The sequence below is a fragment of the Manacus candei genome, unplaced genomic scaffold, assembly GCF_025592945.1.
Source record: "Manacus candei isolate 608988 ecotype Guabito, Panama unplaced genomic scaffold, ASM2559294v1 h1tg000139l, whole genome shotgun sequence".
In the NCBI taxonomy this organism is placed as follows: Eukaryota; Metazoa; Chordata; class Aves; order Passeriformes; family Pipridae; genus Manacus; species Manacus candei.
In genome coordinates, this window is record NW_026138187.1 from 1,794,074 (window position 1) to 1,811,267 (window position 17,194).

General features: G+C 65.2%; 1 protein-coding gene and 1 long non-coding RNA gene across 5 annotated transcripts; one reads left to right on the forward strand and one right to left on the reverse strand.

The window, feature by feature from the left end:
• The first annotated feature begins 231 nt into the window (after positions 1-231).
• Positions 232-16,474, forward strand: SORT1 (sortilin 1). Of its 4 annotated transcripts, none has more exons than XM_051771630.1 (20): positions 232-415; positions 1,790-1,849; positions 2,442-2,515; positions 2,996-3,098; positions 3,446-3,610; positions 5,526-5,599; positions 5,731-5,780; positions 5,860-5,990; positions 6,071-6,215; positions 6,992-7,147; positions 8,629-8,735; positions 10,076-10,178; positions 10,246-10,414; positions 11,816-12,006; positions 12,597-12,786; positions 14,289-14,405; positions 14,513-14,621; positions 15,040-15,149; positions 15,737-15,860; positions 15,962-16,474. In XM_051771630.1, exons 3-20 carry the CDS (start codon positions 2,484-2,486, stop codon positions 15,974-15,976), a joined length of 2,091 nt encoding a protein of 696 aa, XP_051627590.1. In that variant the 5' UTR covers positions 232-415; positions 1,790-1,849; positions 2,442-2,483; the 3' UTR covers positions 15,977-16,474. The 4 variants fall into 4 exon arrangements, with proteins under 4 accessions (XP_051627590.1, XP_051627591.1, XP_051627592.1 ...); XM_051771631.1 differs by having other exon boundaries at positions 15,043-15,149; XM_051771632.1 differs by having other exon boundaries at positions 5,863-5,990.
• LOC127462753 (uncharacterized) lies at positions 12,217-12,609 on the reverse strand. Its single transcript, XR_007900549.1, has 3 exons — positions 12,501-12,609; positions 12,333-12,460; positions 12,217-12,268 (listed from the first exon to the last, which is right to left on the reverse strand). It is a non-coding gene; the product is annotated as an uncharacterized LOC127462753 (long non-coding RNA).
• Positions 16,475-17,194: the final 720 nt, after the last annotated feature.

Below are 17,194 nucleotides of genomic sequence, written 5' to 3' on the forward strand. Positions count from 1 at the left end.
CGTGCAAGCGCCACCGACCAATCACGACAGGAGGCGATGATGATTGACAAACAACCAAACCAATCAGAGCAGGGTGAGCGATGACGGCAAGGAGAAGGCGTGGCCGCGCCTTGAGCGACACCTCGCACAGCCAATCAGAGCGCGGGGGTGCGGCGCGGCAGCCAATGGGAGCTGTGGGGCGGGCCGCGGCGGGCGCGGCTGTGCCGGGCCGGGAGTCGCGATGGGGCCGCGGCGCGGGGCGGGCGCGGGGCCGGGCCCGGCGCTGGGTCTGGCGCTCGGACTCGGCCTGGCCGTGACCGCGGGGGCCGCGCTGGGGCTGAGGCACCGCGGGCCGCACCGGGACCCCCGCGGCGGCGGCGAGGCCTGCACCGACCTGCGCGGGGCGGCGGCCGCGCTCGGCAACAACACGCACCAGGTGAGCGCGGACGGACGGACGGACGGACGGACGGGCAGAGGGGAGGGGGCTGTGCGGGGAGCGGGGACACCGCGGGGACGGCGGGGACACCGCGGGGACACTCCGCCCTCCGGCCGGGACACGCACCTCCCGCCCCCCAGCCCCGCCCCCGCCCTGCGGGACGGGCGGACGGACCGACGGACAGGGAGAGAGACGGAGAGACAGAGGGACAGGCGGACTGACAGAGGGATAGACGGACAGACGGACAGGGAGATAGACGGAGAGACAGAGGGACAGGCGGACTGACAGAGGGATAGAGGGGCAGACGGACAGAGCGGTAGACGGAAAGACAGAGAGACAGACGGACTGATAGAGAGACGGAGAGACGGACAGAGCGATAGACGGAAAGACAGAGCGATAGACGGACTGATAAAGCGATAGACAGAGGCGCAGACGGACAGAGCGATAGGCGGAGCAACAGAGGGACAGAGCGATAGACGGACTGATAGAGCGATAGAGTGACAGACGGACAGACCGATAGACAGGCAGGCGGACGGACAGACCGACAAACAGACAGATAGGTGGACCGACAGACCGACAGACAGATAGTCAGACTGCCCTGGTAGAGCCCGACCCCCCGCATGTGATGGCAGGTGGGGGTGAGACGGACAGACAGACAGATAGACATCCCCCCCTGCACCCCTTGGGATGGACAGACAGACAGATAGACACTGCACCCTCTGGGATGGACAGACAGACAGACAGACATCCCCCACTGCGCCACCTGGGATGGACAGACAGACAGACAGACAGACAGGCCCCCATGAGTGTCCCCAGCTGCCCCCCCGCAGCCCCTCCAGTCCCCCCCGTGTCCCCGGGGGTCCCTGGCTGGCGGGGGTGGCCGTGGGTGGGACCCCTCCCTCCCGGGGGGGCTGAGGGAGGGAGAGGGTGGTGTCACTGTCCTGGGGGGGTGGCAGGGGACAGCCCTGCCCTGGGGGGTCTGGTGCTGTGGGGGGGTCTGTCCCTATGGGGGGTTCTGTCCCTATGTGTGGGGGCCTGTCCCTATGGGGGGGGGGGGAAGGGCTCTGTCCCTGTGTGTGGGGGTCTGTCCCTATGGGGGGGGGGGCTCAGTCCTTGTGGGGGGGTTCTGTCCCTGTGGGGAGGTCTGTCCCTGTGGAGGGGGCTCTGTCCCTGTGGGGGGGGGTCTGTCCCTGCGGGGGGGGTCTGTTGATGTGGAGGGGTCTGTCCCTGTGGGGGAGGGTCTGTTGCTATAGGGGGGGTCTGTCCCTTTGGGGGGGTCTGTTGCTATAGGGGTGGGGGGGCTCTGTCGCTGTGGGGGGTCCCCTGCTGTCCGCCTCAGCTCTGGGGGTCCCTGTGATGTCTCTCCCCCTGCAGTGTGTCTTTGATGACCTGAGTGGCTCCGTGTCCCTGTCCTGGGTGGGCGACAGCACCGGGGTGAGCACTGGGGGGGCACAGCGGGGTTCCTGTGTCCCCCCCGAGGGGCTGTGAACCCCCCTGTCCCTGAGGGGCTGTGGGGTTGGGGGTCCCTCGGTCCCCCCTGTGACCTGTGGCGTTGGGGGTCCCTTTGTCCCTCCAGTGTCCTTGCGGGGCTGTGAGATTGGGGGTCTTTCAGTCCCCTCCTTGTCCCCATGTCCCTGTGACTTTTGGGGTCCCTTTGTCCCCTCCATGTCCCTGAGGGGCTGTGGGGTTGGAGGTCCCTTGGTCCCGCTATCTCTTGTGGGACTGGGGGTCCCTCTGTCCCCTCCATGACCTGTGGGGCTGAGGGTCTCTCTGTCCCCCCATGTCCCTGTGGGTTGGGGGTCCCTGTGTCCCCCCATGTCCTGTGGGTTGGGGGTCCCTGTGTCCCCTTCATGTCCTGTGGGGCTGAGGTCTCTGTCCCCCCATGCCCTGTGGGGTTGGGGGTCCCCCTGTGCCCCCCTGTCCCCCCCACCCCCGAGATGCTGGAGGGCAGGGGGTGCAGGGAGGACCCCCCCCTCTGTGGGATGTCCAGGGACCCCCATGTGACCCCCCGGTGCCCCTTTCCCAGGTGATCCTGGTGCTGACAACATTCCACGTGCCCCTGGTGATCATGAGCTTCGGGCAGTCCAAGCTCTACCGCAGGTGACCCCCCTGGCCCCCTCAAAATGGGACCCCCTTGCCCCTTAGCCCCTCCCCCCTTAACCCCTCCTCCCTTAACCCTGCCCCCTTAACCCCACCCCCTTAACCCCACCCCTTAACCTCACCTCCCTTAACCCCGCCCCCTTAACCCCGCCCCTTAACCCCGCCCCCTTAACCCCGCCCCCTTAACCCCACCCCTAACCCCTCCCTCCTTAACCCCACCCCTTAACCCCTCCTCCCTTAACCCTGCCCCCTTAACCCCACCCCTAACCCCTCCCTCCTTAATCCCACCCCTTAACCCCACCTGCCTTAACCCCACTCCTTAACCACACCCCACTTAACCCCACCCCCTTAACCCCACCTTTCTTAACCCTCCCCCTTTAACCCCACCCCCAACCCCTCCCCCAACCCTGCCCCTTAACCCCGCCCCTCCTGACCCTGCCCCCCCTTAACCCCGCCCCCTTAACCCCTCTGGAATTCCAGCGAGGATTACGGGAAAACCTTCCAGGACATCACGGGGCTCATCAACAACACCTTCATCCGCACGGAATTCGGGATGGCCATCGGGCCCGAGAACTCCGGGAAGGTGGGCAGGGAGCTGGGAACGAGGGGAGGGATCTGGGAATTTGGGAACCCCCCCAAATTTCCCCAGCTTTCCCTCGTGGGGTGTTTTGTGTTTTGTGTTTTGCATGGGGTGAAACTGCATCACAATCCCCAAAATCCCCCCCAAATCTTCCCCAAATCCCCCAAAATTCCACCAAAATCCCCTGAAATCCTCCTAAAATCCCCCCAAATCCCCCAAAGTCTTTCCCAGATAATTTGAAATTCTACCAAAGTCCCCTGAAATCCCCCTAAAATCCCCCCAAATCCCCCCAAATCTTTCCCAAATCCCTTGAAGTTCCACCAAGATCCCCTGGCACCCCCCAAATGCAGGTGATCCTGACGGGGGACGTGTCTGGGGGCGGGCGTGGCGGGCGGATTTTCCGCTCCTGGGACTTCGCCCGGAATTTCGTGCCCACGGAGCTGCCCTTCCACCCCCTGGCCCAGATCTCCTACAGCCCCCAGCGGGCAGAGCGCCTGCTGGCACTGAGCACCGAGGTACTGGGGACACTGGGGAGACTGGGGGGGCAGCTGGGGACACTGGGGGGAACTGGGGAGACTGGGGGGGCAACTGGGGACACTGGGGGGACTGGGGGGGCAGCTGGGGACACTGGGGGGAACTGGGGCAGGGCGCCTGCTGGCACTGGGGGCACCGAGGTACTGGGGGGACTGGGGACACTGGGGAGACTGGGGACACTAGGGGGAACTGGGGAGACTGGGGGGGCAACTGGGGACACTGGGGGGACTGGGGGGGCAACTGGGGGGAACTGGGGCAGAGCGCCTGCTGGCACTGAGCACCGAGGTACTGGGGACACTGGGGACACTGGGGGGGCAACTGGGGACACTGGGGACACTGGGGGGGCAGCTGGGGACACTGGGGACACTGGGGGGAACTGGGGCAGAGCGCCTGCTGGCACTGAGCACCGAGGTACTGGGGGGACTGGGGGCACTGGGGGGGCAACTGGGGACACTGGGGGGAACTGGAGGAACTGGGGGGGCAACTGGGGGGAACTGGGGACACGGGGGAACTGGGGACACTGGGGGGAACTGGAGCAGAGCGCCTGCTGGCACTGAGCACCGAGGTACTGGGGACACTGGGGGGACTGGGCGGGCAACTGGGGACACTGGGGGGAACTGGGGCAGGGCGCCTGCTGGCACTGGGGGCACCGAGGTACTGGGGGGACTGGGGACACTGGGGGGGCAACTGGGGACACTGGGGACACTGGGGGGGCAGCTGGGGACACTGGGGGGAACTGGGGCAGGGCGCCTGCTGGCACTGAGCACCGAGGTACTGGGGGGACTGGAGACACTGGGGGGGCAACTGGGGACACTGGGGGGAACTGGAGGAACTGGGGGGGCAACTGGGGGGAACTGGGGACACGGGGGAACTGGGGACACTGGGGGGAACTGGGGCAGAGCGCCTGCTGGCACTGAGCACCGAGGTACTGGGGACACTGGGGGGACTGGGCGGGCAACTGGGGACACTGGGGGGAACTGGGGCAGGGCGCCTGCTGGCACTGGGGGCACCGAGGTACTGGGGGGACTGGGGACACTGGGGGGGCAACTGGGGACACTGGGGACACTGGGGGGGCAGCTGGGGACACTGGGGGGAACTGGGGCAGGGCGCCTGCTGGCACTGAGCACCGAGGTACTGGGGGGACTGGAGACACTGGGGGGGCAACTGGGGACACTGGGGGGAACTGGAGGAACTGGGGGGGCAACTGGGGGGAACTGGGGACACGGGGGAACTGGGGACACTGGGGGGAACTGGGGCAGAGTGCCTGCTGGCACTGAGCACTGAGGTACTGGGGACATTGGAGGAACTGGGGGGGGGCAACTGGGGACACTGGGGGGAACTGGGGGGATGGGGGGGGCTGGGAGGGCAACTGGGGACACTGGGGGGAACTGGGGCAGAGTGCCTGCTGGCACTGAGCACCGAGGTACTGGGGGGACTGGGGGGACTGGGAGGGCAACTGGGGACACTGAGGGCAACTTGGGGGGAAACTGGGGGCACTGGGGGCACGGGAGTGGCAACTGGGGGCACTGGTGGGGGACCAGGGAATACTTTTGGGTAATTTGGGACACTTGTGGGGCAGCTGGGGGCATTCAAGGGCAGCTGGGGACACTGGGGGGGCAACTGAGGACACTGTGGGGGCAACTGGGATACACGTAGGGAGGGTGGGGACACTTTTTGGGTGTCTGGGCACAGTTGTGGGGCACCTGGGGACACCTGTGGGGTGACTGGGATCCTTGGGGGGTGGCCTGGGGACACTTTTGGGGTGTCTGGGGACACTTTTGGGGTGTTTGGGGACACTTTTGGGGTGCTGGAGACACTGGTGGGGCCCCGGGCTGGGGGCACACGGGGTGGGGTTGTTGGGGGAGCCCATCCTGATCCCGATCCCCCCTGTCCCAGAGCGGGCTCTGGATCTCCACGGATTTCGGGGAGCACTGGCGGGAGATCCACAAATCCGTGTGCTTGGCCAAGTGGTGAGTCCCTGCTGGATTTTGGAATGGGGAGGGGGACGGCATTTCGGGAATCACCCCCCCCTCCTCCCCTCCCCAAATTACATCCCAGCCCTTTTCCTGGGGCTGAATTCCCAAATTCCCTCTTCCCTCAGGGGCGAGAATGACACCATCTTCTTCACCACGTTCCTGAACAATTCCTGCAGTGAGTCCCGCGGGATGGGGGGGTTGGGAGCATCCCAAACCCCTCCGGAGCCCCCTGACCCCCCCTCCCGTGCGTTAAGAAGCTGATCTGGGATTCCTGGAGCTGAAGAAAACCCCCGACCTGGGACGATCCTTCCGGACCATCGGCTCCCGGATCTATTCCTTCGGGATGGGCGGCCGCTTCCTCTTCGCCTCCGTCATGACGGAGCAGGTGCCGATCCCGCTTTTCCCGCTGTCCCGTGGTCCCCCCGTGCCATCCCCCGGGTTATCCCGGCGCTGCTGCTCCCACAGGGCACCATGAGGCGCATCCACGTGTCCCTGGACCAGGGGGATTCCTGGAACATGGCCCAGCTGCCCTCGGTGGGACACGAGCAGTTCTACTCCATCCTGGCCGCCAACGACGACCTGGTGTTCATGCACGTGGACGAGCCCGGGGGTGAGCAGGAGGGGGAATGGGAGTGGGAGTGGGATTGGGAGCGGGAACAGGATCCGGGAGCAGGAGCGGGATCAGGAGCGGGATCGGGAGTGGGATCCGGGAGTGGGAGTGAGACTAAGAGCGGGATCCGGGAGTGATATCTGGGATTGGGATTGGGATTGAGATTGGGAGTGGGAGCAGAATCAGGAGCGGGATTGAGATCAGGATTGGGATCAGGAGTGGGAGCGTGAGTGAGATCAGGAGTGGGATCCAGGATCAGGAGCGAGAGCAAGAGCGGGATACAGAAGCGGGATTGGGAACAGGATCCAGGAGCGGGAGCGAGAGCCAGATCTGGGAGCAGGATTGGGATTGGGATTGGGATCTGGAGCAGGATTGGGAGTGGGATCCAGGAGTGGGATGTGGGAGCGAGATCTGGGAGTGAGAGCGGGATCCGGGAGCGGGATCAGGAGCGCCGGGAGATGGGCAGGGATGGCAGGATACCCCTGGGAGATGGGAAGAGATGGTGGGACAGCTCCAGGAGACGGGCAGGGATGGTGGGACAGCCCTGAGAGATGGGCAGGGATGGTGGGACAACCCTGGGAGATGGGATGGTGGGACAGCTCTGGGAGATGGGCAGGGATGGTGGGACAGCCCTGAGAGATGGGCAGGGATGGTGGGACAGCCCTGGGAAGCTCTGGGAGGAGCACGGGGGGGTTTCCCCGTGGGACTCTGCTGACCGTCCCCCCGCCCGCTGTGTTTTCCGGGGATTTGGTGCTTCCCGCCCCCCCCCGCTGCAGACACGGGATTCGGGACCATCTACACGTCGGACGAGCGCGGGATCCTCTACTCCAAGTCCCTGGAGAGGCACCTGTACACCACCACGGGCGGGGAGACCGACTTCACCAACGTCACCTCCCTGCGCGGCACCTTCATCACCAGCGTGCTGGCCGAGGGTGCGCTGGGACCCACCCGGGATCTGCCCCGGGACCCACCCGGGATCTACCCTGGGATCCACCTGGGATCTGCCCTGGGACCCACCCGGGATCTGCCCCGGGATCCACCCGGGATCTGCCCCTGGGATCCACCTGGGATCTGCTCCAGGATCCACCTGGGATCTGCTCCAGGATCCACCTGGGATCTGCCCCGGGATCCACCTGGGATCTGCCCCGGGATCCACCCGGGATCTGCCCCCGGATCCAACCAGGATCTGCCCCGGGACCCACCCGGGATCCACCCCTGGAACCCACCCGGGATCTGCCCCGGGATCCACCTGGGATCTGCTCCAGGATCCACCTGGGATCTACCCCTGGGACCCACCCGGGATCTGCCCCGGGATCCACCCAGGATCTGCCCCGGGATCCACCCAGGATCTGCCCTGGGATCCACCCCGGGATCCATTCAGGGATCTGGGATCAATCCCTGAGATCTGGAATACACCCCTGGGATCTGGGATCTGCCTGTGGGATCTGGGATCCATCCCTGGGGCCTAGGATCCACCCCTGGGACCCACCCTTGGGATCCATTAATGGGGGCGGAGACCCACCCCTGGGATCTGGGATCAACCTCTGGGATCCACCCTGGGATCCGGGACCTGGGATCCACACCCTCCCACCGGCTAGGATCCACCCTGGGATCTGGGACCTGCCTCTGGAATCTACCCTGGGATCTGGGATCTGCCTGTAGGATCCATCCCTGGGGCCTGGGATCCATACTTGGGATCCACCACTGGGATCCACTCCTGGGATCTGGGTTAAGGGGGATGGAGAAGAGGGTGATCCCATCCCAAAAATCCTCTTCAGGGTTCAGGGATCTGCGGGGATGGAGAGGAGAGTAATCCCATCCCAGAAATCCTGCCCTGGGATCTGGGCTCTGGGATCTGGGGGGATGGAGGAGGGAAGGGGGATCCCACCTCAAAAATCTTCCACAGGGGTAAGATTTGGGGTCTGGGATCTGATCTGGGGGGATGGAGGGGAGAGGGATCCCACCCCACAAATCCTCTCTTGGGATCTGGGATGGGGGGGATGGAGGAGAAGGTGATCCCATCCCCTAAATCCTCCCCTGGCATGGGATTTGGGGTCTGGGATCTGGGATGGGGGGATGGAGGGGAGGGTGATCCCACCCCAAAAATCTTCCAGAGGGATGGGATTTGGGATCTGGGGAGATGGAGGGAGGAGGGATCCCATCCCAAAAGTCCCCCCCTGGGATCTTGTATCTGGGCTCTTGGATCTGGGGGGATGGAGGGAAGGGGGTCCCACCCCACAAATCCTCCCCTGGGATGGGACCCTGGTGGGAGGGAGGGGGGTGTGACCCTGCCCCCAAACTCCTTCCCAGGACTGGGGGCTGTGGGATCTGGGGGTGCTGGGGGGTCGGGGGCTGTGCTGAGCCCCCCCCCCCATTCCCTGTCATTCCCGGACATTCCCTGTGCCCATCCCAGACAATTCCATCCGCTCCGTGATCACCTTCGACCGGGGGGGGCAGTGGGAGCCCCTGCGCAGACCCCACAACAGCCCCTGCGACGGCACCGCCCCCAGCGGGGACCAGGTGGGGCCACAGGGACCCCAAAGGGGGGGGAGACACCACAGGGGGCAACCCCAAAGGGAGGGGGAGACCCCCAAAAGGGGAGGGTCTCCCAACGGGGGAGACCCCAAAGTGGGGGGGAACCTAAAGTGGAGAGGAGACCCCCCAGAGGCAGGGGAGAGATCCTAAAGGGGGAGGGAGACCCCAAAGGGGGAGGGAGACACCAAAGGGGGAGGGAGACACCAAAGGGGGAGGGAGACACCAAAGGGGGCAACCCCAAAGGGAGGGGGAGATCCCCAAAGTGTGGGGGGAGATCCTACGGAGGGGGAGACCCCCAAAGGGGGAGGGAGACCTCAAAGGGGGAGGCAGCAACAGGGGGACCCCAAAGGGAGGCAGGACCCTCAAAGGAGGGGGGAGACCTCCAAAGGGGGAGGGAGACCCCCAATGGGGGGGTGGGACCCCCTCGGTGACCCCCAGACTGAGGGGGGGGACAACACCCCCAACCTGTGGGCCGAAGGGGGAGGAGGGGGGTGGGACCCCCAGAGCAGGGGGCTGGGGAGGGGAGGAGGGGGGTGGCACCCCTGGGTGGGGACCCCCAAACTGGGGGGAAGGTGGGTTCCACTCCTGGGTGGAACCCCCAGACTGAGGGGCTGGGGAGGGGAGGAGGGGGGTGGGACCCCCAGAGGGGACCCCCAAACTCGTGAGGTGAGGGAGGGGTGGGGGAGACCCTCAGATTGGGGGCTGGGAAGGGGGGTGTGGGTGGGACCCCCGGGTGGGACCCTCATGGGGGACTGGGGGGAAGTTTGGGGGCTCCCTGAGTCTGAGGGGTCTGCAGGGGGTGCCATAGGGGGTCCATGGGGATCCTGGGGGTCCCGTGGGGGTCCCATGGGTGCCATGGGAGGTCCGTGGGTGCCATGGGGGGTCCCCTGGGGGTCCTGTGGGTCCCATGGGGGTTCTGTGGGTGCCATGTGGGGTTGGGGGGTCCATGGGTGCCATGGGGGTCCCCAGGGGTCCTGTGGGTGCTGTGGTAGGTTCATGGATGCCGTGGGGGTACCGTGAGGCCTGTGGGGGTCCATGGATACCATGGGGGTCCTGTGTGCCCCATGGGGGTCCCGTGTGCCCTGTGGGGCTGCCGTGGGGCTACCATGTGCCTGGTGGGGGTCCCATGTCCCCCCTGGGTGTCCCACGTGCCCCGTGGGTGTCCCGTGAGCCCTGTTGGGGTCCCATGTCCCCCCTGGGTGTCCTGCATGCCCCGTGGGTGTCCCATGTGCCCCGTGGGTGTCCCGTGAGCCCTGCTGGGGTCCCGTGAGCCCCGTTGGGGTCCCGTGTCCCCCCCGGGGGTGCTGACAGTGCCCCCCCTGCAGTGCAGCCTGCACATCCACGCCCTGTACAGCATCTCGCAGAAGCTCAACGTGCCCATGGCGCCGCTGTCGGAGCCCAACGCCGTGGGCATCGTCCTCGCCCACGGTACGGGGGGGCCGGGGGGCTGCGGGGACCCCCCCGGTGCCCCCCGGACTGACGTGAGCCCCCCCAGGGAGCGTCGGGGGGGCCATGTCCGTGATGAGCCCCGACGTGTTCGTGTCCGACGACGGCGGCTACAGCTGGGCCCGGACCCTGCGCGGCCCCCACCACTACGGCATCCTCGACTCGGGGGGGCTGCTCGTGGCCATCCAGCACACCAGCCAGCCCCTCAACACCCTCCTGTGAGTATGGGGGGCCTGGGGGTCCCTGGGGGTCTGGGGGGGTCCTCAACACCAGCCAGCCCCTCAACACCCTCCTGTGAGTATGGGGGGCCTGGGGGGGCCCTGGGGGTCTGGGGGGGTCCTCAACACCAGCCAGCCCCTCAACACCCTCCTGTGAGTATGGGGGGCCTGGGGGGGCCCTGGGGGTCTGGGGGGGTCCTCAACACCATCCAGCACACCAGCCAGCCCCTCAACACCCTCCTGTGAGTATGGGGGGCCTGGGGGGACCCTGGGGGTCTGGGGGGGTCCTCAACACCATCCAGCACACCAGCCAGCCCCTCAACACCCTCCTGTGAGTATGGGGGGGCTCTGGGGGTCCTCGAGGTCTGAGGGGGCTGCTTGTGGCCATCCAGCCCCTCAGCACCCTGCTGTGAGTCTTGAGGGGGTCCTGAGCAGTCCTGGGGGTCTGGGGAGGTCCTCAACACTATCCAGCACACCAGCCAGCCCTTCAGCACCCTCCTGTGAGTCTGGGTGGTCCTGGGGGTTTGGGGTGTCCCTGGGTTTGGGGACTTCCTGTGTTTGGGGCATCCTTCAGGTTTGGGGTGTTCTTCTGTCCAGGGTCCCTGGCTCTGTAGGATCCATGGCTTTGGGCTGCCCCTGGCTCTGGGTTATCCTTGGGTTTGGGGTACTCTCATCTCCGGGGTCCCTGGCTCTGGGTTATCCCTGGTTTTGGGGTGTCCCTGTCTCGGGGGTCCCTGACTCTGGGCTCCCTGGCTTTGGGGTACCCCCATTCCCAGATGCCCCTTCCCCGGTGGTCCCTGCCTGTGCCCCCCAGGTTTACCCTGGTGGTCCCTGGCTGTGCCCCCTGTGCCCCCAGGTTGTCCCTGGTGGTCCCTTGCTGTGCCTCCTGTGTCCCCCCAGGTTTACCCTGGTGGTCCTTGGCTGTGCCCCCTGTGCCCCCAGGTTGTCCCTGGTGGTCCCTGGCTGTGCCCCCCGTGTCCCCAGGTTCTCCCTGGCCGAGGGGCAGTGCTGGTACAGCCCGAGGTTGTCCCTGGGGGTCCCTGAGCTGTGGGGCCCCCCAGGTTCTCCCCTGCTGACAGGCAGTGCTGGGACACTCCAGGTTCTCCCCGGGGTCCCTGGCTGTGCCCCCCAGGTTCTCCAAGGTGGTCCCTGCTTCTGGGCTGTCCCCCTCCCTGGTGGTCCCTGTTTTTATGGCATCCCCCTCCCTGGTGGTCCCTGACTGTGCCCCCCCTGCCCCCAGGTTCTCCCCGGACGAGGGGCAGTGCTGGGACACCCCAGGTTCACCCCGGTGGTCTCACCCCCGTGGTCTCTGTGTCCCCAGGTTCTCCCCGGACGAGGGGCAGTGCTGGCACAGCCCCAGGTTGTCCCTGGGGGTCCCTGACTGTCCCCTGTGCCCCCCAGGTTCTCCCCAGACGAGGGGCAGTGCTGGTACAGCCACACCTTCTCCCCCGAGCCGCTCTTCTTCACGGGCCTGGCCTCGGAGCCGGGGGCTCGCTCCAGCACCGTCAGCGTGTGGGGGTTCCGGGGGGCCTTCCCCGCCCGGCACTGGGTGTCCTATACCGTGGATTTTGGGGAGCTGCTCAGCAGGACCTGTGAGAGGGGCAGGGACAGGGAGGGGATGGAGGGATGGGGGGGATGCAGGGATGGAAGGATATGGGGGATGGAGGGAATGAGGGGATGGAGGGATGGAGGGGATGGGGGGGATGGAGAGGGACAGCAGGGAACAACCAAGGATGGGGACAGCTGGGATGGGGATAAACTGGGATGGGGACAGACTGGGAGCTGAGCTGGGGACACGGGGACAGGCTGGAGTTGGGATAACCCGGGCTGGGGACAGGCTGGAGTTGGGATAATCTGGACTGGGGACAGGCTGGAGTTGGGATAACCCGGACTGAGGACAGGCTGGAGTTGGGATAACCCGGGCTGGGGACAGGCTGGAGTTGGGATAACCCGGACTGAGGACAGGCTGGAGTTGGGATAACCTGGGCTGGGGACAGGCTGGAGTTGGGATAACCCGGACTGAGGACAGGCTGGAGTTGGGATAACCTGGGCTGGGGACACGGGGACAGGCTGGAGTTGGGATAACCCGGGCTGGGGACACAGGGACAGTGGTGGCTCTGCAGCCCAGGCTGGGCCGTGTCTGTGTCCGTGTCCCCTCCATGGTGTCCCCGTGCCCGAGCAGGCGAGGACAAGGACTACACCATCTGGCTGGCTCACTCCAGCGACCCCAGTGCTCCCAGTGACGGCTGCGTGCTGGGCTACAAGGAGCAGTTCCGGCGCCTGCGCAAGGCCTCGCTCTGCCGCAACGGGCGCGGCTTCAGCGCCAGCCCCCAGCGCTCCGTGTGCCCCTGCACCCTGCAGGACTTCCTGTGGTACTGATCCCATCCCAAACCATCCCAAACCATCCCCTCCCAGCGCTCCGTGTGCCCCTGCACCCTGCAGGACTTCCTGTGGTACTGATCCCATCCCAAACCATCCCAAACCATCCCCTCCCAGTGCTCCATGTGCCCCTGCACCCTGCAGGACTTCCTGTGGTACTGATCCCAAACCATCCCAAACCATCCCATCCCCATTCCCATCCCCATTCCCATCCCATTCTCAGTCTCATCCCCATTCCCATTCTATTCTCAGTCCTAATCCCATTCCCATGGGATTCCATCCCATTCCATGTTCCCAGTGATTTCAGGTACTACCACCCAGAGAACCAATCCCCATTCCCATCCAATTCCATCCCCATTCCCATGGGATCCCATCCCATTCCTTGTTCCTGCAGTGATTTTGGGTGCGACCTCCTAGAGAACCAATCCCCATTCCCATCCTATCCCCATTCCCATTCCCATTCCCATCCCATTCTCTTTCGCATCCCATCCTCATTCCCATCATATCCCCATTCCCATCCCATTCCCATTGGGTTCCATCCCATTCTGTGTTCCCAGTGATTTCAGCTACTACAGCCTGAAGAACCAATCCCCATTCCCATCCCACCCCATGGGATCCCATCTCCCATTCCCTATTCCCAGTAGTTTTTGGTATTACCACCCTGAGAACCAGTCCCCATTCCCATCCCATTCCTGTTCCTATCCCATCCCATGCCCTTCCCATTCCCACAGGATGCCGCATGTTCCCTGTTCCCGGTGATTTCGGGTACTACCGCCCAGAGAACCAATCCCCATTCCCTTCCCATCCCACGGGATCCCATCCCATTCCCTGTTCCCACAGGATGGATCCCATCCCATTCCCTGTTCCCACAGTGATTTCGGGTACTGCCACCCAGAGAACCAATCCCCATTCCCTTCCCATCCCATGGGATTCCATCCCATTCCCTGTTCCCACAGTGATTTCAGGTACTACCACCCAGTGAACCAATCCCCATTCCCTTCCCATCCCACGGGATCCCATCCCATTCCCTGTTCCCACAGGATGGATCCCATCCCATTCCCTGTTCCCACAGTGATTTCGGGTACTGCCACCCAGAGAACCAATCCCCATTCCCTTCCCATCCCATGGGATTCCATCCCATTCCCTGTTCCCACAGTGATTTCGGGTACTACCGCCCGGAGAACCAATCCCCATTCCCTTCCCATCCCACGGGATCCCATCCCATTCCCTGTTCCCACAGGATGGATCCCATCCCATTCCCTGTTCCCACAGTGATTGATCCCATCCCATTCCCTGTTCCCACAGTGATTTCGGGTACTACCGCCCGGAGAACTCCCTTCCCATCCCACGGGATCCCATCCCATTCCCTGTTCCCACAGGATGGATCCCATCCCATTCCCTGTTCCCACAGTGATTTCGGGTACTACTGCCCGGAGAACCAATCCCCATTCCCATCCCATCCCACGGGATCCCATCCCATTCCCTGTTCCCACAGTGATTTCGGGTACTACCGCCCGGAGAACCAGTCCGAGTGTGTGGAGCAGCCGGAGCTGAAGGGCCACGACCTGGAGTTCTGCCTGTACGGCCGCCGGGAGCTGCTCCGCACCAGCGGGTACCAGGAGCCCCCTCGCTGCCCCCTCGCTGCCCCCAGTCCTGTGGGATCCCCGGGAAGGGTGCTGGGAGCCGCGGGGTCACCGGGCGTCCCCTCCCCGCTCCCAGGTACCGGAAAATCCCGGGGGACAAATGTTCCGGAGGGGAGAGCCCGAGCCGGGAGGAGACGGACATGAAGAAGAAATGCACCAGCGACCTGCTCAGCCCCGGGCAGCTGGTGGGTGCTGGGACAGCTCCGGGGGGTGCTGGGACAGCTCTGGGTGGTGCTGGCACAGCTCCGGGTGTCCCCAGGGAGCTGGGAATTCTGGGATGGGTGGGATAACCCTCCCCAAACCCGCCCCAATCCCGTATCTGGGGCTGCTCATCCCCGGGATTGGCAGGAGGAGGGGGGTGTTTGGGGGGATGGGGGTGTTTGGGGTGTCCCTGCCCCCCCAGCTCTGGGTTTTCCTGGTTTTCCAGCAGCTCCATCCCAGTGGTGCCAGCTGTGGCGGCCGTTAAATCCCCAGTCGGCGGGAGGGCAGCTGTGTTTGGGGGGATGGGGGTGTTTGGGGGGGGTTTGGGGTGTCTGGGGGGGGGGAAAGGAGTGTTTTGGGGTGTCCCTGCCCCCCCAGCTCCGTGCTGTCCCGGTTTTCCAGCAGGGATCCTCAGGCAGCTCTGTGCCCGTGGCCCTGGCCGTGGTGGCCGCGCTCGTGGTGGCGGCCGTGGCCGGGGCTATGCTGGTCAAGAGATACGTCTGTGGGGGCAGGTGAGGGCACAGATCCCATCCACCCCATCCCAAAGCATCCCAAAGCATCCCGTTCACCCCATCCCATCCCAAACCATCCCATCCACCCCATCCAAAACCATCCCATCCCACCCCATCCCATATCCCACTTCCCATCCCAATCCCACCCTGATCCCCCAAACCCCTCCCTGACCCCCCCAATCCCACCCTGACCCCCCAATTGACCCCCTGACCACCTCAATCCCCCCCTGAACCCCCAAACCCTCCCTGAACCCCCTGACCCCCCAAACTCATCCCGACTCCCAAACACCCCTGTGCCCCCAAATTGCCCCCCTGACCCTCTGACCCCCCCCATTGACCTCCTGTCCCCCTCATCTCCCCTCCATCCCTCCCTGATGCCCCCATTGACCCCCTGAGCCCCCCCAAAACCCCTGACCCCCTCGACTGCCCCACTGACCTCCTGACCCTCCCGTTGACATCCTGACCCCCCCATACCCCTCAATCCCCCGATCACCCCGACACCCCCCTGACCCCATGCCCCCCCGTGTCCCCCGTGCCCCCCTGACCCCCCTGACCCCCCCGTGCCCCCCTGACCCCCCGACCCCCAGGTTCCTGGTCCATCGCTATTCCGTGCTCCGCCAACACGCCGAGGCCTCCGGAGCCGACGGCATCGAGGGGCTGGAGGCCCCCCCTGCCCCCACCAAGGGGGGCTTCCACGACGACTCCGACGAGGTCAGTGGGGGGGGGACACCCCCCGGCCCCCCCATCCCCCCCCAAGCCCCCAAACCCCATCCTGGGAGGGTCCCCGGGGTGACACTCCTGTCTTTCCACAGGATCTCCTGGAGTAGCTGAGAGTTCCCACGCTGGACCCCCCCGGCGAGGGGCCCCCCCAGGCAGGGAGGGACCCCCCCAGAAACAGGCAGGGAACCCCCCCCAACCAGCAGGGGCCCCCCCGAACCGGCAGGACCCCCCCAAAACGAGCAGGGACCCCCTGAATGAATGGGGAGCCCCCAAATAAATGGGGACCCCAAAAAAAAAAAGGGGAACCCCCAAATAAGTGGGGACCCCCCAGATAAATGGGGACCCCCCTAACAAATGGGGACCCTCAAAAAAAAACGGGGACCCCCTGAACAAACGGGGACCCCCCAAATAAATGGGGACCCCCCAAATAATCCCCCCCCAAACAAACAGGGGCCCCCTGAACAAATGGGGATCCCCCCCAAAAAATGGGGACCCCCAAAATAAACAGGTACCCTCAAAAAAATGGGGAAGCCCCAAAACAAACTGGGACCCCCCCTATAAAAAAAGGGACCTCCCCAAATAAACAGAGACCCCCCAACAAACAACAGGGACCCCCATGCTTGAGGGGGTGGGGGGGTCTGTGCCCCCCCCGAGGTCTCTGTGCCCCCCCGGGGGTCTCTGTGCCCCCCCGGCCGAGGGACTCGCAGCAATAAGGACACAGAAGCCATTTGGGGGGGCCGGGGAGGGGGGGGCAGGAAGGAGGGGGGGAGAGGAGCAGCCCCCCCAGTTTGGGGTGTGTGCCCCCCCCAGGGTTGGTCCCGGCACTGGTTCAGTCTCCGTACACTGGAAAGACCCTTTTATGGGGGGGGTGTTGTACCCCAAAATACCCCCCCGCCTGGGGGGGGTGTCTTTATGAGCCCCCCAGTGGGTTTTGGGGTCTTTATGACCCCCCCAATTGGGGGTGTGGGGTCTTTATGACCCCCCCAAATTGGGGTGCAGAGGTTTTATGACACCCCCCCCCCCCCATTTGGGGTCTCTGTGCCCCCCCCATTGGGGTTCAGAGGATTTATGACCCCCCCATTTTGGGGGGTGGGGTCTCTGTGCCCCCCCAGGGGGTTTTGGGGTCTTCATGACCCCCTCAAATTGGGGTTCAGAGGTTTTATGACACACCCCCCCCATTTGGGGTCTTTGTGACCCCCCATTTTGGGGTGTGGGGTCTTTATGATCCCCCCAAATTGGGGTGTGGGGTCTCTGTCCCTCCCCCAGCTGCAACAGCGGGGGGGGTTTCAACAAGACGGGGGGGGCGTTGCTGCAGGCCCCCCGTG

What these genes read in the sequence shown, in the direction of transcription:
- SORT1 (XM_051771630.1), top strand. Translation starts at nt 2,484, where the DNA reads ATGAGCTTCGGGCAGTCCAAGCTCTACCGCAG. An exon ending in TCCGTGTGCTTGGCCAAGTG is followed by an intron (nt 5,600 to 5,730) that starts GTGAGTCCCTGC and finishes CTCTTCCCTCAG; the next exon opens with GGGCGAGAATGACACCATCT. An exon ending in GGAGCTGCTCAGCAGGACCT is followed by an intron (nt 12,007 to 12,596) that starts GTGAGAGGGGCA and finishes GTGCCCGAGCAG; the next exon opens with GCGAGGACAAGGACTACACC.